The following is a 27,292-nucleotide window of genomic DNA, read 5'->3' as shown; positions in this document are numbered from 1 at the left end:
TCAAACAAAAGATTTTCAATATGTAGATTATATAAATTAGAAATATTTCCACTTGTTCTTTGTTTACTCCAAAAATCCATAACCGAATTTAATTAACTCTATAAAATCTCTTACAAGCCCGTGGGAAAAAAAATCTTTCCAAGAAAATGAAAGAAAGAAAGAATCTCTAATATATATTTTTCCTGGCATTCATAGTGGAATAATTTCTTTAAACAAACAATTAATGAAATAAGAAGAGAGAGTTGATGTTCCCATATTATAATTTTCTGTACACGGTTTCTTCTTACTACTACTGTACCTGGAAAATGGTCCTTCTTTCACTTTAGTTAATAGCAGTGAGAGGAACCCTGGAGTCATATGCTCCATTCATGTGCTGTTTGATGTCTCCATTTGCCTGCTTTGTCGATTTCAAATCCCAGAATGTTTTCAACAATTCCTCAAAGGCTGGCGTTCTAAGTTCCTCGATCGATGCAATACTGGGAAGGTTGAATGACCTTTTCCTTGGTGTTGAACAGGATGGTGCATCCACCTATTATTATTAAATTAAAACGCATCAAACTAGAGTTAAGGTTGAAAAGCTACGTGAAAGGATGCAAACTAGGGAAGAGTATGGGAGATGTTTGTTCTGAGGGACGCGGAGGATTTGGAGAGTAGGGTGAAATAGAAAATTCTTTTAAATCTTCATTTTATATACCAACACATAATAGTTTTACTGATAATGAAAACAAGATCTAAAAATGACAGATGGAAACACTGCTTGAGTTTGAAACCTTCTATTCTTTTTAAATTCATCATATTTTATATCATTTTTAAATATTTTTTTTATTTTCAATAACTAAACATTTTTTTTTTAACAAACATAAACTATAAAAAATGAAAACTGTTTCCCCAGAAAAATAAGAAATAAAAACTCAAAACAGTTTCGAACGGTTAAATGGGCCTAAGTATCCTAGTTCTCCTTTCCAGATACGATGATTTTGTTGGCCTTTTTAGACGGTTAAGGCACATCCGGGTTGTGCCGGGACATTTCTTTGTCTATTTTATATAGAGTATGTTCTGCAGTCCTTTTCCACCAAGATGAAACCAAACTTACAGTGTATTCATCAAGAAGGCATTTCCCGGCATTCTCTGTAATCTCCACAATCTTGTGGTAGTGGTCACCCTTTAATTCTCTTAAATCCCCGCAGCAAGGAACAATCATGGAATTGAGATTCGTGCACGCGTCATTGTCAAGTTGTAATGAATCTGCAATGAAGTTTACTTCCTGAGTTGATTCATATAATGCTATCCCAACATATATATAATTGAAACTGATTTTTTAAGGGTTCTGGATACTGACGGTCAACAGATGTAAGAACATTGCTGTTTGCAGCATCCACATCTTCGAGAGCAGTTGACACAGCAGAAGAAAATTGAGCACGAAGAGTTTGGTTGGCATCCATCCCTCCTCTGATAAATAGGGGAAAACATCAGAGATCTTGCACTCAAAACTTGAGTGATGCTCATGTCCAACAGATATAAATAAGAATAAATTTTTTGAGAAGATATACGTACATATATAATACATAGGCATGTTAAAACTTGAATCATGCTTGAATAGTACCTGACAATTGAATCTACAGAAACAACATTGCTCTTTTCTAAACTGAGCAAGGATTCTTGAGCATCCCTCCACTGTTGTGCACCCATCTTTGCCTTCTCCAAACTGAAAATGTATGTTCGAAAATTAGTTGAGAATATATGCTAAGAATCATCAGGATATAAATTCCATGCTAGAATCGAAGATAAGAGATGATTTTCTGCAGCCCATACCAGTTAAGAAGAACATCTTGCATTCCTTTCTTTCCACTCTCAACAGCAGATGTATCCTCAAGGTAGCGAGATTCTGTTTTCTCCATGTGGACTGTCCATTCAGCTTTGATAGAAGAAGTGGAATCCTGCATAGTCGACATCTCTTGCTGTAAATTGCTGGTTCTGGTGGATGCACTCTCCCGGAGATCATGCACTGCCATCTGGACCTAAAGAACAGACAAGTTACTACATGAGACTCAAAGTTACTAAAACAGAAGCATATCAAAAACCTGGAAAGAAGTAAAGGAAATTAAACTATCTGTTTTGCTTTTAATAACATGTACCAGTTTTTTCTTTCGAGCATTTGAACTTGCTAATAGTTCTGCCACTTTTTCTAATAATTGCCTTTCTTCGTTGGCAGCACACTCCTGGAAGCATAATAAACTCCGTTAGAATCTAACCAATCACCGCTTCTATGATAATCCATACAATTTAAAATTAAATAGAGTAGCCACCTCGAATTTCTTTTCAAATTCAGATAATTTCTGATCATTGACTGTCTGTGCTTCCTCTACAATTTGAGTTAGCTTGGACGCATGCATGTCTAGGGTCTTGAAGAAGTCAACTGTTACTCTAGAAACCGACCTTGCAGTTTCCACAGCCCTAAAATGTGCCTGAAAAATTAACAAAAACATTCGACTAAGGTATATAATAATAATAATCCAAACACCTCTCTTCCAGTTGAAGATCAACTGAAGCACAAAAGAAAAGCACAGACCTCGCGCTGTTGTCGTGCAAAAGCAGTTAGCTTCTCCCCTTGCTGGTGAAGACTACTTTGGAGATCATCAAGCAATTCATCAGCCTCCAAAGCAATTCCTTTGAAGAGCTGAACATTAACTTAAAAGTCAGATACAGCCAGAATGAGAAGGATTCAATCAGTTACAATGGGATCCATTGCATTAGTTCTAAAGGATTCAATCAGCAGTAGCCAAAAAAAAGTGATACTTACATCCTCCAATGCATGTGAATGGTTAGAAACTTCAGTATTCAAATGGCCAAAAGTTGACTGTGAATTTCCATCAAGTTTGCCTGCTATATCATCAAGAGCTTTGATGCCAGAACCATATGTGGTCTTCAATTTTCCTAACCTTCCTCGTAGTTGATCAGTAGCCTTCAGCGCAAACAGAAAATTAGATTAATATAATAGAAAGATTAATATATTCAAAAGCCGATGAAAATGTTGTTATTGAAACCTCACCTCAGCTTTAGTTGATACAAAGGACTGCATATCTTCTTCCATGTCTTTCAGTTGCTGCTCTTGTTGAGTCACAGAAGCTGCCACAGTTCTATGCAAGATCTCAAGCTGCTGGGTCAATTGTGACTGGAATTTTTGGATAAGTACCCTGTTTCCATCCTCGATTTTATCCTTCCTTTCTATAAGCCAGCCATCACAAACAACAGAACTTTAGTTCTGGGAGGGTATTAAACCAAAATAATAACGTTATTTTTCGGATCAGACAAAATAATAAGGTTATTATCCAAAACTATACGCACCAATTTTGGCAAACAAGTTGGACACATCTGATGCTGCATTTTCTAACTCCGATCGAAGCTCAAATGCATGCTCAATAAGTGATTTTTCTGAAAAATGAACAATAGAAAATCTTTCAAAGAGATTGAAAATTATACTGGCAGACAATGCAGTAATTAGATGCATAAGTTTCTCAATCAATCAAGCCACATTTAAAACATGACAGAGAACCCTTTGTCTAAAGAAAGTCCCTATAACCATTTAGCGGGACAAGTCATATAACGTGGAGAGAGATGACAGTTTTTTACCAGATTTGAGAAGATTACAGATCACAAATTCCTTCTCTTTAATTGTTGCATTTGCTTGTCTGTGTTTTTCTTCAAGATCAAATAATGAATGCTCAGTTTCCTCGAGTTTTTTCTGAAGTTTAGAAGAAAAAGAAAACCATAAGTTCTCAAATGATACATAAGCGATAAAGAGGGTTAAGGCTTACAAAAGATGAGGTTCGAATGTGGCCAATAAAATCTGTAGTACCTCAGTTTTTTCAAGCTTTTCACTTAATTCTTCTGTTAAACCTTGCTCAGAATTGTACAGGTCCTGAAGCTCAACCAATTGCTGTTTACAAGCAATGAAAACATGATTAAAATGACTATGATATATCGAAAGCTAAAGAGAGTAGAATCTTGTTGAACCATACCTTATCTTTGGACTCTGCATGAAGCTCCATACGTTCTATCTTTTCAGCCATTGCCTGTGGCAAGGACAGATAAAGACAAAATAATAAAATATTTTTCCTATCTATCATTGAAACCCAAGAAAAAAATTCAGTCGTCAATTTTATAATAAGAGTTGAACCTTCTTTTCTGCTTCTTCTTGAAGATATCGATCCTTTGGAATATAAATTCCATTTTTCTCCCTTGCAGCATATACTTCTAAACAAAACAGAAAATGAAATGCAAATGAATTTAATAAACTTATTTGCATGAAAACAAAGGAGTGTCTTTCCAATTGAATGTAGGAGATGCAACACCTTGTTTCAGCCGATCAATTTCAGAATACAAATCTTTGATCATGGCAGATTTCATCATCTTCTGATTAATCTGAAAGCAAGAGGATAAAAAAATGTTATCTAGATTTCAGTTTGATAGAAGTCAGTTTTGCCCCAAAAGCAAGAAACTGTGTAATAGCTGACCTCTGGTTTATTCTTGATATTTTTTGCACGATGTGCATAATCAAGAGTGCTGAGTGTTTCTTCCAAACAATGGATGGAGGGTGAAATTGTGGCAATTATGCACGTTTTTGTTTTTCCTCCCAAGGAATCCCTCAATAACCTTGTTAATTTGCTATCTCTGAAATATCAAGCATTTACCTTTAGCATATTTTACCTTCTAAGGCTTGTAAATGGAAAAAAGAAACTCTAAGAATCCACTTCTATGCCACTTATGTTCATACCTATATGGAACATGACCTGAGTGTTCAACAAGAGCATTAATGACACGACCAAGTGTAAGCAAACTTTTGTTAATCTCTCCAGCCTCCCGAGCTCTTCCCTGCATGTAAGTTTTTTTTTAGAAAACAAAATGGCCTTCTTAATGCACCAAAGAGTTGATATTAACAGCTTAATGCACGCAAAGGGCAGAAATAACCCATCTTTCAACTATGAAATTCCAAGAGCACATGCTGTCTGACAGTCAAGTATGTAAATATAAAAGAGTCAAGTGATGTTAATCTTTACTGAATCATACCTCTCGTGCCCCAGATCGTGAAATATTCTCAGAACCAGCAAGGTCAACAAGATTTAGCTTCCCACATTTAATCATCTCTTCCCCTTCCGGAGTACACTCCTTAATGTGAATTGTAATAGAGAATATTGAGTGAGAGCGACTACTTTGTTTATTAAGAAGAGTCTCTGCAGTGCGCCTTTTAGCAGAACCTTTTTCCAAGATTTTGTAAATTTCATTTGCAGTGCTTACTATCTCTTCTTCCAAGCCTCTCACAAAAACACCTCCTTTTCCATCCTCCATAAGAGCTATAGGTTTTTTAGCTTTGTCATCTACGAACTTTGAAGTTTCCTCTGGTGCCAAAAGATCCGTTATCTCTTCATTGTAAAGCTCTAAAAATGTAACTTTCATGTTGTATTCAGCACTCTGGGCTTCTAAAATGTCAAAAATTTGTTTAACAGCTCTAGGGATAACACCTGCATCACTGGGGAATTCCCCATTCTAAAAACATAAAAGGATTTAATCAGTAACAAAACTAAACTGAATGATAGTTCAGTATATGCTTCTGTCTCTTTCTTTTTAACCAAACTAAACCTTTTTCCGTGCTCCTCCTTCCATTGTATATGTCTTCCCTGTTCCTGTCTGACCATAGGCAAAGATGGTGCAGTTATAGCCCTCAAGAACTTCATAAACAATTGAAGAGACAGCTTGATCGAACAATTCCTTTTGCTGGGATGTTGGACCAAAAACCTAAGAATTCAACAACTTGCGTTATGCGCAACACGAGTAAGGAACAATGCAAAATCATTCATTACGTCAAAAATCTGCTAGTTCCGTAGTTTAGATAATAAAAGAACTGAATTTAAGAAATTCATGAAATAGAACTGAACAGCACCAGCTGGGGTGGTTTAATTTAACCAGAAGAAGTATCTGGTTTCTGGTAAGAACCAGAAACCCTAAATGGTTCGGTTTCTCCGTGCTTTTAACAATGGACAAATAAGAGAGTCAAGTAAACCTTATCAAAAAGAAAAGTTCTGTCAATTTGCTTATTTGCAATATTCTGAACTGCGGAAATTTCTCTTCTGTTCTCATTGCATGAAATGACCACCGGTGTATGTAATCTCATCTCATCTTCACTCAATGGCCTGCCAAAATGCAAAACCCAAAATACCAGTCAATATCAATTAGAAATGGATGCATCTTTCTTCAAAACTCCAGGGTTCCTGAAACATCACCTGCACCGCACAATAACCTGCACATTAACGCCCTTATCTTTGTCATGCTTGTTACTCGAATTCGAGTCACCCGATCGCAGATCTCGCATTGATTTATCACTGGAGCGCGGAGTCTGTGACGGCGATAGCGATACCAAGGCGGTCCTTCTCTGCTGTAAAGAATCCATGTAGCCGTCTTTCTATTTACCTTCCCTCGTACCTCTAGATAACCTACCTGCATCAGCTCAACTCATTGAATCAACTCAAATCGCAAAAATAGCAATCTAATAGAAATGCAAAATCAACGTTTTTGAAATACACAGACAAAAATGTCAAGTTAGAATCATTCCGAATATTGCGTATAGTTCGATTATCACGAGATTCTATACAGCTATACATTCCTCGACGAATCTCAAGTTTCCGCAAGACTCGGCTGTGACAAAAAGAACACTATCTCACCGAGTCAACTCAACTCTGATCATCATCCGTACAAGCAGCAAACGAGATCAACACTTCAATAAACATACACTCACCAAAACTGATCCAACAAGAAAACACAAACAATACATTCAATCAAGAAAAACACACACAGATATACACAAGCGTATCTACATATCTATACATTACAGATGTACAAATTCAAAACCTGAGCTGGATCAATAATAACCAATCAAAAAATAGTAAAAAGTATATGCAGTAAATTCACAACAGAGAAAGAGATAAACAGTTAATGAAACTGAGATTGCAACTTACAGTACCTCACCACAACAAGGCCGGCCTCTGAAGAGAGAGAGAGAGAGAGAGAACAATGGCGACAGTTCAAGAGAGAGAAACAACTGAAAGATAGCGTAAAAATGAAACCAATCGATTGCTGATTTCCTTTTATTTTCCTTTTTCAAGGCTGAAACACTCGAGAGAGCGAGGGAGAAAGAGAGAGAGAGAGGGAGAAGAGGGAGATTTGGGATTTTGTTGTGTGTAGATTTTTTTTTAAGAGCTGAAAAAATATTAAAAAGAATTTATTTAAAAGATAATATTTTCTGAATTAAAAAAAAATAATAATGGAAGAAGCCGTTACGCAGGGTTGAGTTTGCGTTGCGAGGACGGCATATAACGGCGTTAGTAAATCCGTTTTATCGTAATTTCCGACCGTTATAAAAGGGACAAAGAGCTTAAAGCTTAGCTACTGATAAAAAGTCCATGTTTTTTTGAAATTTTTGAAACTGAACTGAATTTTAAATTTTGCCCCTAACTTTTCCACAAATTACAAGATTACCCACCTTTTTTTTCAAATAGAGCCCACTGTTTTATTAATTAATTTAATTAATCTGTATAAATAGAGTATTATTAATTTTGAACTTTGTTTTAATTAAAATTTAAGAGAATCACTAACAGCTTTCCTGTTAACGTGGAAAGTTGGAGATCTATAATAATCCCAATGGGCCCATTGGAAGATTATCGATATATATTATATGTACATACATTCTTACATACATATATATTATGTGTATATATAATTGTATAGACATGTATTGTGTATAGGGTGCGTTAGGGTAATGTACCCGTAATTCAAGCCACTTAAATTTAATATTTTAATTAAACAATTTTAACATTTCTTATTAATTTAGCTGTTTTTCGTAATTTTATATATTAATTTTAAAACGTGAATTAATAAAAACAAAATTAATATTGCACCCATAAAGATTTGTAAAAAAATAATTACTTATAAAGTATTTAATTTGTTGTATTTATACATATATTATTATGTATAATATAAATAAAAATATAATTAATAATTAGTTGAAATTTGAATTGGAATGCGAACTAATCTTATCTTAAAAGTTTTGTTAATGCTTCCAAGTGTATTTCAAAATTTAAACTAAACTAGCAGAAGACGACATTGAAAATGTCAATTAAGAAAATTGTTTTTATTTTAATTTTTTATAAGGGATTTGCTTATTTATTTAATTTAGGCCATAGTTATATTTGCTTGACCAATTACAAATTTTGGATGTGTGTATCTAAATTTGACTAAAATCTATAAGTAATCAATTGGTGTGTGTATATATATACTACTACATTGTAATAATAATTTTTTGCATTTTCAAATTACGATTGAAAATAGTGTTTTTAAAAAAGTATTTATTATTTTATTATAAACAAAAGTAAATAAATAATATAATAAAGTTACTTTTGTTAAAAAAAAATAATAATTGATATATAAAAAAAATCAGTAATAGTATATCGAAAAAATAATTAATTAGTAAATTTTATTTTAATTTATGGATGAACTAGATTGCCTTAATAATAATTATTTATGACATAAAAAGAAATTATTTATTACAAAATAATTAAATAAAAAACATTACAATTTTCAGAAAATTTAAAAAAAAATTATATTTAGTATTTGAAATATATTTTTAAGGATATTTAAGTACCATAAATACGTATACTGAAAAAAAAAAAATTATTTATAAATCTAATATATACATATAATTTATTTCAATGACTAATATAATTAGATTTATAAATACAATTTATTTATATAATTAATATAATTAATCTTTTTTTTTTAATTTCAAACTCAAATTCAAAAACAACCGCTCTCATTTTGGGCACCTGTCCCTTTTATAATAATTTCACATAACTATTTATTGTTTTTTCTTTTATTTTTTATGTACTCCATGTTTTATTTTATCATTTATAATAATATATACACGTACGATACATCAAAAAACTTATGATAACATTCAAATAAGTTTAAATTGATAATATATTTTTAAATTGTATCTAAATATTTCTTTATAACTAGTAATATATCTAATTTTGTTACACATATTTACAGAAGACAAAATATGTCTATATGCATATATTAATTTTTAAAAATATTAAATTCAATTTTTTAAAACATTATTGACAAATTTAAAAATACATATTGACAAATCTCACCTACTTCAAATTCAAACAGAAGTTTAATGATTTAAATTAGTCACGCACACACACACACATATATATATATATGTATCAAACACTTGATTAAATATTTTATTATTCGATTTTAGACTTTATTATAACAAATGAAATTTAAATCGAGTTATACGTAAAATTTCATATAAAATTAAATATTTATTATTTTGTAATAAAATTTACATGTTTTATAATAATTTTTTTTAAGGGACTTGAATTAGAAGTTGTATTGTATTTTTTAAATTTAATAAATAAATAAATAAAAACAGAAGACAAAGTGGGGTTAGTGTGTGGTGGCAAAGTAACCCCACGTGATAAAGAGTGATGTTATGAGAGCACATGTCCGTTGGTGGGGGCGGGTTATCTGCTTTTGGCCTTTTTGAGTTTTAAAAAATTAACCCCCTCAAAAAGTAAAATTAAACAGGAATTTACTATTTTAACCACTCTATTTTTATTAATTACACATCTCGCCATATATTTTTCAAATATTACAATTCGCAAATAGTATTTGTCCCTTTAAACCTCTCTATCAATTATCAGCAAGTTTGCTCGTACGTAAAGCCTTTATTTAAAGAGTATTATTGTGCATTTACATGTAAAGTATTAAGCTTTATATAAAGTGAATTGATCTTTACGATTAATTTTTTTAATATCTTTATTCAATACAAGTTTCAGTTTAATACGCAAACTAAATTTTAATAACAATATTAGAACTAGCAAAAACATATGCGTTAAAATCTCAAATTGAGTGTTTTAGATTGTTGCAAGTGTTATTTAAGTGCTTACATATCGTCCTATTAAGTTTTATCTACAATATTTATTTATAACAATAACAATCTCAAAACATATCAAAATAGAGATAAAAGATTCAAACTCCGTCTAAAGAAAATAAGGTTATGTCCCCGAAATTAAACAATATATGTTTCTTAAAATGTAGGATCATATGGTTAGGGAGTTAGACAAGTTCTCACTAATATGTCATTGTTATAATAATATTTGACTTTGAAGATATGACCCAAAATTTAAAAGATTTCATAACTAGTCTAAAAAATAAATTATTAATTTAAATACATACTTACATACTTATATGAACAAATGGAATGACTCATTACAATGAAAAACATAAAACACTAATACGCTATTGACTTCACTCTGTCAATAAGAATTAATTACATGTTCGGCATTAAATTTTGGTATTGGATGGGACCAATAACATGATATATATATATATATATATATATATATATATACATCTATGAATATAGTATATATATTTCATTAATATATGTTAAAAATAAGAAAACTGTAAAGATTCGGAACTTAAAAGAAAATAAATTATAAATTGAATATAGAAATGAAATAATAGGGTTAAGGTTTACATTCTTTACACAATAATTTAGAATATCCAATAGAACTACGAAAATATATATTCTAAAAGAACAAATGAAAATAAAAAAATAAATGATAAATAAACAATTGAGTATCTTGGGACGACCTTCACTAGTTTTTGAATGAGTTTTGGTAGTGAACTATTCACAACCATTTTGTTGATTGGGATATGGGTCTTGCTCATCTTGATCTGAAATAGTTAATGAAATTGTGAGCTACAGTAACCCAGTAAGAATATCATACTATTCACCGATACAGAAATTGAAGGTTGGTAAAAATTATAAAAATAATCAATTGAACTCTTAATTTAAGTAAATTCATTTATCATAAGTAAAATCATTTATTACATACTTACCGTTGCGAGATTTTCAAAACCGACTTATAAAGATAATACCTTAACAACATCATAATCTCATATTCAAGTAAGTAAGAATAACAATTTTTCATTTTTTATTTGCCTACTAGTATCCATGAGGATTTATAAAAATGTTCCACTATGTGTGAACCAACATCCAACATTGTCAACTAACTGACTGTCACCATACCCCGTTCGGTATGAGTGCAAAAAATATCATCCCTCAATACCCCGTCCGGTATGAGCGCCAAAAATATCAATTCTCGATACTCTGTCAGGTATGAGGCGACGTTCACGGTAGGGTTGTCTATGTATTCGGTCTGTCCACCATCTCTCAGGATATCCAGTAAGACCACAATTCATTCATTCATTTAACCATTTAATTTTTCGTTTATATTTAATTTTCAGTTTTACAATTTAACTGTAAATCAATGTAAGACAAATAATACATGCAGTAAGGAAACACAATTGAATCATTTTACCAGTTCCAGTATATTATCATGCATTTAAAGCCATAAAATCAAACAATCAGTTAAACAGGACAAACAATAATAAATAACCAATTATACTTTATTTAGTAACCTGTAATTAATTCTCAAAATTTTTTAAATTTCGCAAAATACCATATTATTGATAATTAAACTTCAATTCCATAATATGAAATAAGTTGAGAGATTCTTAACCGAATCGGTGTTCGAAACATCGAATTTTCAGCTGCGCCTACTGGTAGTCCTCAGGTTTTCTGAATTTTTCTACGGAGATTAAAACACGCTTCATGTACCTAAAAATACCTCAAAAACTCCAAAATCGTTGTTAAAAATCTTTTTCCGGCCAATTTTAAAATTTTGGCACGGTGGCACTACTGCGCTCCGGTGACGGCATCGCCGCTCACGGCGCGGTTTGCGTCGGCCTGGCCATTTTTGACCAATGTTGGTCGGTTTCGACCGATTTTATACCCATCATTGCGAAAAAACATGTTAGGGGGTATCGGTTGACCGAAAAAAGTCAAAAAATAAAAATCTACCAGCGGTAGGATTTTGCAGTACGACGGCTCCATCGGCTCACCTTCGCGACTGGACAATTTTTTCGGTCAACTTGTAAAAAATAGAACGGTGAATATAATGGTAAAAATATCACACGAAACGAAAAATGGTAAGGGGCTCATCGAAGGTGGTTTCAGGTTTTACCCACAAAGGTATTGTCGAGCTTTGCCCACGATTTTCGGCTCATCCGCTGTTTCTTTTGTTTCAATTTAGCCATGAGGGTGTTAGAATCAAATTCCAAATGGAGAGGATAATTTTTACCTTTTTTGGCGATCAAAAGTGGCTTCGGCGCTGTGGCGGACGGTGGTCAGCTCCCTTCTCTGGCAAAAGACTGGCGGTTAGGGTCTGGGTTTGGTGTGATGCGAGATATTTATAAATTTCTCCCTTAAATCTATACCGTTCATCGCGTTTGATCTCGATCGTCTGATTACGTTTAAAAATGAAATAAATCTAGATCATTCATCACTATTTGATCTCGACCGTCTGATCGTGTTTAAAGAGGGAACGAATCTAAACCATTCATTACGTTTAATCGCAACCGTCCGATCGCGCCAGAGGAGGAAACATGTCTGGATTGTCCACGAGCGCAGGAACGCATCTGGGCTGTTCGATCACGGGTACGCAAATTGCCAACGTGACACCGAGTCAGCGTACCTTGCCACCCGGCATGCTCCGATTCGTCGGGACTGCTGACTGAGCGGCCCTACATAGCGTACTTTTCTTAATTGTATTTTGACCTCCAAATTTCTGATTTTTTTTTTCAAAAATATCATCCAAACTTAAATTTTCACTATTCTTTTAAAAAATTATTTTCAATTTCATATTCAACCTATTTTTTTTTCCTAATTTCATATTAAATAAAAATTTATTAATTTTAAAATTAATTTCGAAGCTAAATTCTGAATCCGGTTATTACAAAAATACACTATCTTTATAATAAATTTGAACAAAAAATTTATCTATTATTTAGACCTGCGTATATATATGCATATATCAAATAAAATTTCAAATTATTTGAGTTGGAAACTTCAAGGCATATTGTATATTTAGGTTTGAAGATATGAATATTAATTATTAAATATTAAGAAAAAATATACAAGGAATAGTTTGATATATATATATATTTAATTCATTCGAGATATACATACATATAAATTGATGAACCTTTATATATTTAATTAAGTATTATATGTATAGATATATACATGCTTGATGTGCTTTGACTTTGACTTGTTCTAAAGCCTGCAGCTTCTCAGTATGCATGTGTTACGTGGGCATCCAAACTGACAAACCATACATAGAAATTTTATAAAGAGAGATTAAGTTTATTTATACGTTCAAAACATTGTATATATCTGATATCTATATTCTGTCTTTCTATTAAAAAAAAATAATAATAATAATATTAAGATTAAATTTATAATTAATTAAGTAAATAATTATAATGCTAAAGATGTATATTTTGACAAAATTAAAATTTAATGTTAGTTTTTTTATTATAATTTAGTTCTTTATTTTTTTTATTTATTTCAAATGTCAAATTCTTCACATTTTTAATTAAAAAAATTGAAAATTTTATGATATATACTTAAAAAATATCTTTTAATAAAATTTAAATAATTAATTTTTAAAATAAACAAAAAAAATTAGTGTAGATGTATAAAAAAAAAAAACTAGTCAAATAATATTCTTATTTGTATATAAAAATAATATAAGCAACAATTGTAAATAAATAAACCTGTTTACTTGTGAAGTACTCCAGGCAGGTGCTTGCGGCGTATGCTTTACGTCACTCGTTTCATTCTTTGTACTGCAAAAACAAATAAAGAGAAAGCTTCCGTTCACTGACAAATTCTCCGATGTAAAGAGAACATTTTAATTTCTGATTAATTAATTTAATTAATTACTTAATTTAAATTAATTTCCCAATTTCTATTTTGATTTAACACTTTTCTGCACTCCACCTCCATAACTGGAACTGTTACTTTGTGGGGTCCACTATCACAAGGATTGCCGAACTACCAGATCATCATAACTCGGGTCCCACAGTTTCTTCATTAATTATTTAATTAATATATATATATTTTTTATAATTTAATGCCCTGTACTTTGATTTTTATATTATAATATATATATATTTTAATTTTTCAACTTTTGTAATTTTGATTTGGATTGAATAACCGCCTAGGCGGCCCATCTCGGTTTGATTTGGGCTTCGTGGGCCCAAGGGGTGAACAGATCTGGACATGGAAAATTGGGTCGACTAATTTTGTTTTACTGGGCCCCGTCTGCTTGATCTTGACACGTGTCCAATCCGAAAAAAAAATTAACAAGATAATAAATTAATCAAAATAAATAAAATATTACTAATAAAATAAAAATAAATAATAATAATTTTTGATCCGGTGCGGTTCGATTCCAGATCCTATAGACCTACATAAAATTAAAACGTTAAATTTTATTACATTTTTTTTTAAAAAAATTCTTATAGTGAAAATATTCCCTATTCTATTTCACTTTATCCTATTGAATTTTATATTTTCTTCCATTTTTACTGCACTCTCTGCTCCCCAACCCGTCTCCCCGACCAGGCAATCTCTCGTTCTCATAGGTCCATTCCCTTCCGTTTGCTCCCACTCTGCTCGCCATCTTCCTGACAGTCCTCATCTTCCAGGGCCCCTCTCTACGGTCTAATAATCTCCTCTAATTTTCTCTCAAACTTTCTCACTCCCTAGAAGCACCGACGGGGAGCACCACCTTGTAATTTGCAGCTTTTCTTTAAGTTATGAATTCAAATCTTTGATTCGAATCACCATTAGACTCGTCGCGGGATCATCGCGGAGAAAATGCGCCAAATGTCATCAGGGAGAGAGAGGAGATTCTCGAAGCAGAAAGCTGACCTCGCCTCTGTCCTGCGGAAATCTTGGTACCATTTAAGGCTGTCGGTGCGGCATCCGGCTAGGGTTCCTACGTGGGACGCTATCATTCTCACGGCTGCTAGTCCTGAGCAAGCCGAACTGTATGAATGGCAGCTCAAGCGGGCGAAGCGGATGGGCCGGATAGCGAACTCCACTGTCACCCTCGCTGTTCCTGACCCGGATGGACAGAGGATCGGGTCCGGGGCTGCCACTCTTAACGCCATTTACGCTCTTGCTAGACACTATGAGAAGCTCGGGCACGATCTTGGTCAGGAGGTAATTTCCGTCTCTGTTTATGCTTAAACATGTCCGTGTAATTTTGCCTATGACAAATGGTTTAGTAGAATATTGAATTACCTCAAGTGAATTTCTTTGATTAATGCTACCTTTTTAAGACAAATGGTGGTGATAGACCTGAAACGTTTCTGAAATTTTCTATTTATGAAGAGAAGTAACGAGCCTGGTTTAGATGATCAGTACTTGATGTTGCTTAGATGCCTATGATCACATGATTGACTTTACATTTGCCATTTGTTATTACTTGAAATTTTTCTTTGCTTTGTTTTCACAATCAGATTAAATTTTAATTTCATGTTTTTTTACCCTTCAATTATTAGAAGATGAGTACATTTCTATATAATTTGATAGTTGGATGATAACAAATATAAATATCAAATTGAACTAATCTGTTAGTTGCTTGATTTGATGATGGGGATGTGATCAACAGGTGACGGTTACGAGAAGCTGCAGTTTTGGATCTTCTTTGCCAGATGATAGTTCCAGGTCAAGTAATGGGAATGCTCTGTTACCGGTGGTTAACCTCGTGGCCAAAAAGCATATACTAATGCTTCATGCTGGAGGTGACTCTAAAAGGGTTCCATGGGCGAACCCTATGGGGAAAGTATTCCTGCCACTCCCATATCTAGCAGCAGATGACCCTGATGGGCCAGTTCCACTGCTTTTTGACCATATTCTTGCAATTGCTTCATGTGCAAGACAATCTTTTGGAAATGAAGGTTATCTGTCCTGCTTGTTTATGTTAAATGAAATAATATATAGCTACTTATACATTATTATCCATTAAAAAGAGGCTTTTTTGTGAAATTTTTAAAGTAATTATTCTAGAAGCATTTCAATGTCTCATACAGTGTCCAATGAACTGCGTGCTGTGAACTTTGAGCTATTACCATCTGGGCGTTAGGCTATCTTCGATTCTATTCCAATCCTACTCCTTTAATTATGGTTACTAAAGTATTCTTGATGTGTAGAAAGGGATAATGTCATCATTCTTGGTTCACAATTGGACCAATTCCAATACTACCTAGAATTCCATGAAAATGGATTTTAGATTCTTACTTAGCGAAGGAAAAATTGAATTTATCCAACCTGAATTGAGAATAACATAACAATACTATTCTTTTAATTCCAAATTTGTCCCAATTTTACTATATTCTTACTCCTATTCCATTGAATTAACTCTTTTGAATCAGATGTTGTCTCTTAGTCACATTGGACAAATATTCATCTAAATTTCACTGAAGAAGTTTCTGTCCTGGAATTCGTAGGTCAACATTTTACTTTCCTTGATCTTATCTTTTGCTGCATTAACTTTCTGTTCAAATTTAGAGAAATCTGAGTATAATTGGTTCTGCATGGAATTGCTTAGAGTCATTTATCTAAGATTATTATTCATTTGAGTCACATTTCTCTGACCAAATTGTACATCTGTTCTAGGACCATTCTATAATGACAGACAGTGTTTTCCCATATTTTTGGATGCTTAAGGAATCTGAATCCTTCCAGGTGGAATATTCATCATGACTGGAGATGTTCTTCCATGTTTTGATGCCTCCAGCATGGTTCTTCCAGAGGACACATCTTGCATTATCACTGTCCCAATCACCCTTGACATAGCTTCTAACCATGGGGTTATAGTAGCATCAAAAGCTCAGATCCTTGGTGAAAATTATACAGTCAGTTTGGTTGACAATCTGCTTCAGAAACCTAGTATAGAGGAACTTGTTAGTAGTGGTGCAATCTTAGATGATGGCAGAACATTGCTTGATACTGGAATAATTGCAGTTAGAGGCAAAGCATGGCTAGATCTTGTCACCCTTGCATGTTCGTGTCAACCAATGATTTTGGAACTTCTGAAGAATAAAAAAGAGGCAAGTTACTTTCTTTGGCTCCAATCAAAATATATAAGAATGGTCATTCTTAATAGGCTATACCTTTTTCCTTATGCTGGAGGCACAGGACTTGAAGCTCTGCTCACAATTTGATTGCAAATCAGCTCAGTGTTGGAAATTCTACGTTTAAAAAAATTAGAGAAAGAGAGCATAGAGATTATCCAAATTATTGATTAATTTGATATATAGAAAAGTAAAGGGTGAAAAAAAAAATGAAAGAAGGAAACCTCTCCAAAGAAAACTCCTTTGCTTGTTCCTAGAAGTTTGTCTGCTGGCTATTTAAGACAAGGTTTCTATGAAACCATGAAATGCTATAATTCACTACATTTTAAATAAAAATGGTTTAACTTTTTGCAGATGAGTTTATACGAAGATCTAGTTGCAGCTTGGGTGCCCGCAAAACATGACTGGTTGTGCCTTCGGCCTTTGGGAAAAGATTTGATTAGCAAACTTGGAAAACAGAGGATGTCCACCTATTGTGCTTGTATGTTAATCATTGTCTGGAAGAACCAAAACTTTATTATCTCTTTCGTTGTTTTATTTTTACTAGATTATCTTACTCTCACTAAATTATATTCTCACAGATGATTTACTATTCTTACATTTTGGAACCTCAAGTGAAGTTCTAGAACACCTCAGTGGGGCTGGTTCAGGAATTGTAGGTCGAAGACACTTGTGTTCCATCCCAGCTACTACTGTATCTGACATTGCAGCATCTGCTGTTATTCTTTCCAGCAAGATTGCACCAGGAGTGTCAATTGGGGAAGATTCTCTTATATATGATTCGTCCATTTCTGATGGAATGCAAATTGGTTCCCAATCAATAGTTGTTGGAGTTAATGTCCCTGAAGATAATGACACGACTGTAGAAAATTTATTTTGGTTCATGCTTCCGGATCGGCATTGTCTATGGGAAGTTCCGTTAGTAGGATGCACTAAAAGGGTCTTAGTGTACTGTGGAATCCATGATAACCCAAAGAATTCACTCTCAAGAGATGGGACTTTCTGTGGGAAACCCTGGGAGAAGGTTTTGTGTGATTTAGGCATTCAGGAAAGTGACTTGTGGAGGTTCAATGGTCGTCAGGAGAAGTGCTTATGGAATGCAAAAGTATATCCTGTTCTTGATTACTTTGAAATGCTAAATTTAGCAAAATGGTTAATGGGCTTGAGTGACCAGAAAACCAAGGACTTGCTTCATTTATGGAAAAGTTCTGACCGTGTCAGTTTGGAGGAGTTGCATAGATCAATTGACTTTCCTAAAATGTGTATCGGTTTAAGTAATCATCAAGGCGATCTTGCTGCTGGAATTGCTAAAGCTTGTGTTAACTACGGCATGCTTGGCCGCAATTTATCCCAATTGTGTGAAGAGATTCTTCAGAAAGAACTCATAGGAGTTGAAATATGCAAGGACCTTCTAGCATTATGTCCCAAACTTCATGAGCAGAACCCTAAAATTCTGCCCAAAAGTCGGGCATATCAGGTAGAAGTTGATCTTCATCGAGCATGCAGAGATGAAACAAGAGCTTGTGAGTTGGAGCACAAGGTTTGGGCTGCTGTTGCTGATGAAACAGCTTCAGCAGTGAGATACGGTTTTAGAGGTATAACCAGATAATCTTGATAATATTTATATCCTAGTAACCGGTATAATAGAAAAAGAAATTTGACACAATAATAAATAACCAATCAATAACTCTTAGGAAATCCATTTTAATGCGAATTTATCCATTGTGTTAATTGTACAGCCGTTTTGGAGCTTTTATGTGAGTTTTGATTTTCCAAAGACTCATTAATGATGCAAATTCTTTTCTTCTGTAGAGCATCTCTTGATGTCTTCTGATGGAAAGACCGTTATAGCATGTCAGAATGATAACAACAATGATTGTGTGGATAGATCTTTTCATCCAAGAAAGGTGAAGGTGGAGCTACCAGTCCGGGTGGACTTTGTAGGGGGTTGGAGTGATACTCCCCCATGGAGCCTAGAGCGTGCTGGTAGTGTTCTGAATATGGCAATTAACCTGGAAGGTTCCCTTCCAATTGGCACTATCATAGAGACAAGGAAAGAAAATGGAGTATTGATTACAGATGATGCTGGAAACAAAGTGTATATTGGAGATGTCACCTTTATTGCTACTCCCTTTGACGTCAATGATCCATTTCGCCTTGTAAAATCTGCATTGCTGGTGACAGGAATTGTTTCCGGAAGCTTTCTAGAAACCATGGGCTTGCACATTAGGACATGGGCCAATGTTCCACGGGGTAGTGGACTTGGGACTTCTAGCATCTTAGCAGCTGCTGTTGTGAAAGCACTTCTCCAGATAACTGATGGAGATCAAAGTAATGAAAATGTTGCCCGACTTGTTTTGGTCTTAGAGCAGCTCATGGGGACGGGAGGGGGCTGGCAGGATCAGATTGGTGGATTATACCCTGGGATCAAATTTACAGCAAGTTTTCCTGGAATACCGTTGCGGCTCCAAGTCACCCCCTTGTTGCCTTCTTTTCAATTGGTATCAGAGTTGCAGCGGAGATTGCTTGTGGTTTTTACTGGACAAGTAAGTGTTTCCATGCATGCATAATGGAATAGAAGCCTGCAAGAAGCTGGCATTTAACTTTTCATAGAACACACACTGACATCTTGCGGTCACAAGATTCAGGTTTGCATTAAGTAACACCCATTATTCGTCTTCATTCTAATAGAAAGATACAAGACATGCACAGGATACTCACTATAACCAACTGATTTTGTGAAATTCTATGCTTCAGCTTGTTCTATTATTTCTTTTGCAGGTTCGACTTGCACATCAAGTCCTACAGAAGGTTGTAAAGAGATATCTTCGGCGGGATAACCTTCTTGTCTCTAGCATCAAGCGTCTTGCTGAACTGGCAAAGCTTGGGAGGGAAGCTCTAATGAACTGCGACTTGGATGAATTGGGAGAAATTATGTTGGAGGCTTGGAGATTGCATCAGGAACTTGACCCTTACTGCAGCAATCAATTTGTTGATAAGCTCTTCTCATTTGTTGATCCTTTCTGCTGCGGTTACAAACTTGTAGGTGCTGGTGGTGGAGGCTTCGCTTTGTTACTTGCCAAGGATGCTGACAGTGCCACAGAGTTAAGACACAAATTAGAACACAATTCGGATTTAGATGTGAAAGTCTACAACTGGAACATATCCTTGGAAAGGTAAATCACATGTTATAGAAAACCACACTACTAGTCTGTTATTCTTTACAGTAAAGTAGTTCATTATTGTTTGACATACCCTATAGATATTCATGGTCACACATATTATGTTGCTACCATGTTCTTGTATGAATACATAAAAGGGGTTAGAAACTTAAGTTGTGTATTAATATTTGATATTTAATAAAGTTCAGTTGCATGACCTCTCTAGTGCATTTCCCTTGGCTACCCTCAAATTGTGGCTGTTCTGATTTAGTTCTTGGATTGTGATGCCTCTATTGAACGTTTATGTTCATTGATCTGCTTAGAAACAAGTAGCTGAAATTCAAGTACTACTGATCTAATAAAATTTTAAATTATTAATAACGAGTGACTTGAACCTAACACGTCTGTCTACCTTATTAGTTATAGGATTATGTGTAAATAAGATAGGTTATCCAGCCCTGCTCTGGTTTACGATCTAGAAATCAAGTTAACTTTGAAGTTCATTTATCCTGGAAAAGCTTAGAAGTAATCTTTGTGGTAAAAATTATGTGTAACTCAAAGCTATTGACTCCTATATCTGTCTTTATAGGATCTATTTATGGACAGACATCAAAATTTTCTCTTATCTTGGCTGTAGCTTTCAAAAAAATCTATATCTTAAATTATTTCAACAAATCTTGGTCGCGGGAACAACTTTCATCCTTTAGAGAAAAGTCAATTTATCTACAGAGAAGAAGAAAGCAAGAGCCTAGACTAAAAAAATAGTTAAACAAAATGCAAGGAACAGTTTTTTAAGCAATTCACAAATAATATATATACCTATAAGTACTAGTACCCATCAAGCTCTAGCGTCCAAATTAAGCTTCCTCTTTGATTATAGTAGAAGACAACGCGGCAACAGTGGTCTTGTACTATTTGCAAGGAAGCAGAATAATGGTCTCAAAAACCATAACTGCTACGGTGCTCAATCTTATTATTAATTAATTGATTGATTCTTATAGATCATTTGTTTGAATAAAATATTCAATTTGAATGTGATTTTAGTTTTGGGTTCTATATATAATGGCATTCAGTTACAGAATCCATTCATCCAGAATCAATAGCTACACCAGAAACCTACTCCTGCATATAGCAATGGAACCCAGAAAAAGTTTCATTGTCATTCTTATTCTTCAAGTTTTTTTCACATTCAATTCACCTGTTAAATCAGCCCCAGCAAACTCAAATCTCTTCAGAGAATACATAGGAGCTGAATTCAACAACATCCGATTCACAGATGTACCGATAAACCCTAATTGCAAATTTCATTTCATCCTCTCCTTCGCCATAGACTATGACACCTCGAGCTCACCATCTCCAACAAATGGCAAATTCAACATCTTCTGGGACTCGGACAACCTCAGCCCATCTCAGGTTTCGTCAATCAAAAGCCAAAACTCGAATGTCAAAGTGGCCTTGAGCCTCGGAGGAGATAGCGTGGCTGGTGGCTCCGCCTACTTCAGCCCTTCCTCCACCGATTCATGGGTGTCAAATGCAGTTTCTTCACTGACAAGAATCATTAATAACTACAACCTTGATGGAATTGATATTGATTACGAACACTTCGATGCAGATCCTGAAACTTTTGCAGACTGCATAGGACAACTCATATCAACCCTAAAGAGCAATGGAGTGATCCAATTTGCCTCAATTGCTCCATTTGATGATGACCAAGTACAAAGTCATTACTTGGCCTTGTGGAAAAAATACAGTCACCTTATTGACTATGTAAATTTCCAGTTTTACGCTTATGATAAGAGCACGACGGTGGATCAATTTATGGATTACTTCACAACTCAGAGCTCGAATTATCATGGAGGTAAAGTTTTGGTGAGCTTTATTAGCGATGGCAGCGGAGGATTGTCGCCGGAAAATGGTTTTTTCACTGCCTGCAATAGGCTCAAGAGTAGAAAAGAACTCCATGGCATCTTTGTTTGGTCTGCAGATGATTCAATGTCAAAGGGTTTTTCTTATGAGAAGAAATCCCAAGCCCTACTTGCAATCTTCCATTAGTCTTATTTACCCAGTATAGATCGTTGCATATATACTATAATCAGAGGCTTGTCCTATTGCATATATATATATATGTGTGTATATATACATAGACAGACACACCCACATAGCACTATGTATGTCCATTGTGTATTGATTGTCTGAACTCTGACGTTTGCTTCTTAAACTACCATGAATATACTACTTTTTGTTGTCCATTGTGAATCATCTATATGCAGTTTCAGCCCATTTTATTGTTTTCTTCCATTACTTTTGTGTGTGTGTGTGTGTGTGTGTGTATATATGTATATATATATTTCCCTTAGCTCACTGTGTTTCAGTTTGAGAAGTAGCTAGACCAGGAAAGGTGGGTTGATTGTGATTTACGATGAGATTAGTTTTGAGCCATGCACGGCCACTTCCACATCCTCTTATACCATCTATATGCATCATAGGAATCCACCATGATTTCCACTCTTTATAGTCACCATTAATTAATACAACCATATCCAAGCAGCTCATATATGTCACTTCTCATGTGGGTTACATACATATACACATAAATGCATATATATATATATATATATATGTATATGTATATGTATCAAATGGATCATCATTAGTTATCAGTAATGAGTTTTTTAAGGTTGATACTAAATCTAGTCTTTTCATAAACAATTCCAACTCTGTTTAGATTATGTTGGAAATAAATATGTAAATTTACCTGTAAATATATTTTAAGAAATATAAATTTTATTGAAAAAATAATAAAAAAATAAATTTATATAAATTAGATAATCCCTTCCAAATTATATATATATATATATATATATATATTAATTTTGAATTACACAAAATTCAATCCAAATCTAACCCACTGCTCTATCATTTTTATGTTTGCACTTAATTCAAAAGCAAACCCAATACTATATATATATACATGGATGTATAGAGAAAGAGAGAAGGAAATATATTCCCGCATGATTTTCAAAGTGCAAATTTCTCATCTTCCTAACCTCTAATCAAACCCATGTCCTCATAAAATTATATTACTGTCACCTATATATACACTATATGTGTATCAAATGTGATATATATATATATATATATATGTGTATCACAAATAAAGGCCCAAGATGTTAAGTGTGATCCCGTTAAAGTTTAAATTATTTGAAGATGAGATGAGGCTTTTAATTTTACAGTCATGAGAAAGATGAAAAGGACGTTATACCTTATCTCTGAAGGGTATAATTTTGCCAATCCATCCCTCTAATTCTCCATCAGTATTTTTCAAACCCCACCAAAATTTGGCTGCAAATTAGCCCACGTTATTGTTCGACATTGACCTTTCATCCTCTCTCTGTCTTCGAATCTTACAGTGCTCAGGACATGTACGAATATAATATACACACACACATATATATATATATATGTATAAGATTTTATATAAAACCGAAAGTGAATGTGCCATCTATCATTGACATGTTTAGCTTGATTATGTATGTGTGTGTGTGTGTGTGTATATATATATATATATATGCTTTGTGTAGCTAGTCAAATTCAAATGCTACATGCAACTACTTGTTTTATGTGTAACTTAGTTCTTTAATCCATAAAAGTGTCCTCTTAAATTTTTATATATTAAGACTATGTTTTCCATATTAAATTATTTGGTTCAAGATTTCATTGTAAAATTATTAATTCATCTCTTGAAATATTTAGTTTAAATAAGATTTAATCATATAATTATTAATCTCGTATAGATATATATTAAGTATCAAAAAATCAATTATTAATTATCAATTTCTTAAAATATATATTTTTTTAAAAAAAAAAAAAAAATTGGGCAATGACTTTAATATCTAAAGACACGAACAAAGCTTTAAAAGTAAATCATCAATCAAAATCGTGGTATGCTCGAAATAAAAAAAAAAATGTAGCAAGCTTTAAGAGATCATTATTCCATTTCTTAGGATGCTCAATTTAGAGGATGGCTACGGTATTATTATTACTCCTAGTCTTAAAAAAGAAGCACCAAGTACTACAAAATTATTGATCCATCTCTTATGCCACTTTTAAATGAAGATTAGTAACGAAACAAGTACTGATTTTCCCGATAAAGAAATACTAAGTTTCAAAAACTCATTTTTCTGTATCTCAGGATACTTATTTTAAGAGAAACATCGTAATAAGATCATTATCCATATACCTCGAAAAGATAAATATATAAAGTTCAAGCTCTTGACTTAAGTAGGCTAATTTATAAATTTTTTTACTCTTAACGACTCAAACCCATTAATAAATCAATTCTAGAAATGACATACGATTACCCGCTCAAGATCCAAACATAAGAAGCCGCTCTGAGCGTGACAAGCTTTAGTCCAATAATAATAAATTACTCAATAAGGTTACAAATATTTATACCAAATTTTATATTTTGAAAAAAAACGAATAATAAGCATCTTGTTATATTGAGTTATATATCTAAAATTAGGGTGTTTATGATTTTTAAAATTCATGTAAAGATAAAACTCTCTCAAAGAGTTCTTTCCCAACAAAAAATTACATGAATTAACAAGAATCATTCTCAAGTCATATTGTACTTTTTTAGACCCCGATAAAATAACTTTTTTAATCACATATGACTGTCACGAATATTGACTAAGTTACTGATAAAAATATTTAATCATTTAGAAAGAAAAGATAAGTAATTAAAATATACAATAAATGATCATAAATATCATGTATAATCAATTAATATTTAATTTAATAGTTGATACATTTTTTAATTTACAAAATATCATGAGTTTGAACGAATTTGTATTTCTACGTACATCGTTATTTAGAGATTATTTGTATTGTATTATAAATTAATATATATATATATTACTTAATTAAAAAATATATACATTTTCTACCTAAAAAAATATTACATATAACTCTTTAAGCTACCTTCTTCTTTTTTTTTTTCATTAGAAACTATGATAAAATGAGAGCACTTCTATTTTCACTTTATGTGGTGGAATCTTTTTTATTTTTTTTATTAATTAGTTAATATATCTCATACTATAAAGAATTTATATATGGGTCTTGAATATGACTACATTATCATCTAGTTTCATGGGTAATTTTAAGATATAAATTATATTTATTGTTCGAATATTATTATATTATTACATTTAAGTAAATAAAATTAATAAAATATTTTCACCAAACCACTTCCTTAATTTATTATTAAAAAATAAATAAATATATATATATATATATATATGAATCTTGACAAGAATGGCATTTTAATCCTTAATTAATTAGCAACCACTTTTATTACCAACAATCTCCATTGCTCTCCAAAACAAGGAGAATATTAACTCTCTTCAAACCCAACCCATTTCACCAATTATAGAAACTAGTCACTTCCCAATTCCTTTTTTTTTTAATTTTTAATTGTATATATAATTCTATGGCATATATGTAAATATATATATATAATCACACACACACACACACACACATAAGTATAAGTGGGTGTATGAGTGAATGATGATAACATACATTATTCACCATATGATCACAAAATAATATGTAGATGTATAAATTGTAGTGGTGAAAACTGTTTGGGTTTGTAATGTTGACCCCATTTGACAAGCACACAAGCCTAAATAGGGCTTTGGCCCTGTTTGGCCATACCCAATTTCCATGAGCCATAGCACTTTAATTTCTTTTTTTTTTCTCTCTCTTTTGAGTTGAAAGACATCCAATTTCTTGGTATTTGATTTGTCATAAACTCAGCTTTTCCATCTAGATGAAACCCCACCTTCAATTTGTCATGTTCCACAGAATGACACAAATATTATAGCATCATTTGCCTGCCCTACTAGTGTATATATATACATATATATATATATATGTATATGTGGGTGTGTGTGTTTTCATATAGGCATGCATTATTTTGTATGTATATTGGCCAAGTTGACAACAATTGGGATTGAAGATTCGTTTCTTTTCCTATGAACAGAAGAATCAAAATCAAAAAACAAAAAAAAAAACTTCAATTTTACATTAAGCAAATTATAACATCATTATAGTTTTTTACTTGGTTACAATCATAATTTTTATGATTTTATACATAAATAAACATAAATAATAGATAATATATTTTAATATTTAAATTGTATCAGAATTATACAATTACATAAAAAAATTTGCAAATTATTTAAAATTTCAAACTAGTCTTCAATACTAGTACTATGGGTATATATATATATATATATATATATATATATATATGAATACTTCATTTCAATTATTATTATTTTCCATTTCATGATTTTCCCATTTGAAAAGAATCAATTATACATAACAAAAATATATAATAATTACAATATACATAGTGGTTTTGGTTGGGTAAGTGTTGAAATTGATGGCTTGCAAAAAAAAAAAAAAAAGGAAAAAGAAATTAAATTGGTTGGGGTTTGCCATTAGTTCATATCTACTTTAGAAGGTTGCTAGTTAGAAATTGACCAACCATGGACCGAAACGTTTCAGTCCTTCTACTCTTTACTTAGTTACCAAGGTGGACCTCATTTCATATGTTATGTGAATACCCTTCCACTTTTCAAATCTTATTTTTATATAATTAAAATTTTGATATTTTACTTTAAAACCATAATTTTAAATTTCGTTAAAAATATAAAATTTATTATTTTATAAGTATATCATATATTAATATTAACTGATCAATTTATAATATTTGATTTAGTAACATTATTTTTTAAAAAAAAAAATAAATAAATAAAGAGATTGAATACATACACATACACATACCCTTATATTATATGATGGTGATTGTACAAAACATTGATTTTGTGTTATAAAATTAGTAAATTTCAAAAAGATCCTCATGATCATGATCACGATCATGATCATCGTGGATGAGAAAAATTTTCCATGTTGATCAATTTTTGTATAAGTCAACATTCCCC

The 27,292-nt window shown here is 32.7% G+C and overlaps 2 protein-coding genes across 9 annotated transcripts; one reads left to right on the top strand and one right to left on the bottom strand.

The window, feature by feature from the left end:
* Positions 1 to 147: 147 nt before the first annotated feature.
* Positions 148 to 7,245, bottom strand: LOC110808523 (P-loop containing nucleoside triphosphate hydrolases superfamily protein). 5 transcript variants are annotated; one of them, XM_088214365.1, is made up of 24 exons: positions 7,016 to 7,245; positions 6,717 to 6,795; positions 6,279 to 6,492; positions 6,059 to 6,188; positions 5,638 to 5,793; positions 5,068 to 5,544; positions 4,775 to 4,872; positions 4,515 to 4,671; positions 4,353 to 4,422; positions 4,178 to 4,254; positions 4,020 to 4,073; positions 3,857 to 3,937; positions 3,631 to 3,742; positions 3,346 to 3,432; positions 3,050 to 3,225; positions 2,801 to 2,962; positions 2,570 to 2,677; positions 2,307 to 2,465; positions 2,136 to 2,219; positions 1,813 to 2,018; positions 1,604 to 1,705; positions 1,340 to 1,449; positions 1,094 to 1,245; positions 148 to 529 (listed from the first exon to the last, which is right to left on the bottom strand). In XM_088214365.1, the coding sequence occupies exons 3-24, from the start codon at positions 6,443 to 6,445 to the stop codon at positions 323 to 325; spliced, it is 3,132 nt and encodes a 1,043-aa protein (XP_088070491.1). In that variant the 5' UTR covers positions 6,446 to 6,492; positions 6,717 to 6,795; positions 7,016 to 7,245; the 3' UTR covers positions 148 to 322. The 5 variants fall into 5 exon arrangements, with proteins under 5 accessions (XP_088070491.1, XP_088070492.1, XP_088070490.1 ...); XM_088214366.1 differs by lacking the exon at positions 6,717 to 6,795 and having other exon boundaries at positions 7,011 to 7,245; XM_088214364.1 differs by lacking the exon at positions 6,717 to 6,795.
* A 7,290-nt stretch (positions 7,246 to 14,535) lies between these two features.
* FKGP (L-fucokinase/GDP-L-fucose pyrophosphorylase) lies at positions 14,536 to 22,024 on the top strand. 4 transcript variants are annotated; one of them, XM_088214362.1, is made up of 8 exons: positions 14,537 to 15,202; positions 15,654 to 15,942; positions 16,730 to 17,094; positions 17,473 to 17,599; positions 17,700 to 18,713; positions 18,931 to 19,664; positions 19,900 to 20,294; positions 21,892 to 22,024. In XM_088214362.1, the coding sequence occupies exons 1-8, from the start codon at positions 14,855 to 14,857 to the stop codon at positions 21,896 to 21,898; spliced, it is 3,279 nt and encodes a 1,092-aa protein (XP_088070488.1). In that variant the 5' UTR covers positions 14,537 to 14,854; the 3' UTR covers positions 21,899 to 22,024. The 4 variants fall into 4 exon arrangements, 3 of the variants coding, with proteins under 3 accessions (XP_088070488.1, XP_088070487.1, XP_021889739.1); XM_088214361.1 differs by lacking the exon at positions 21,892 to 22,024 and adding an exon at positions 21,490 to 21,664; XR_002538635.2 differs by lacking the exon at positions 21,892 to 22,024 and having other exon boundaries at positions 14,536 to 15,202; positions 18,931 to 19,766; positions 19,900 to 20,000.
* The last annotated feature ends 5,268 nt before the right edge of the window (positions 22,025 to 27,292 follow it).

This window comes from Carica papaya, chromosome 2 (assembly GCF_054855325.1).
Source record: "Carica papaya isolate Zhongbai chromosome 2, ASM5485532v1, whole genome shotgun sequence".
Classification (NCBI taxonomy): domain Eukaryota; kingdom Viridiplantae; phylum Streptophyta; class Magnoliopsida; order Brassicales; family Caricaceae; genus Carica; species Carica papaya.
Note: the sequence above shows the minus strand (reverse complement) of the source record. Positions and strands in the feature narration are given on the sequence as shown.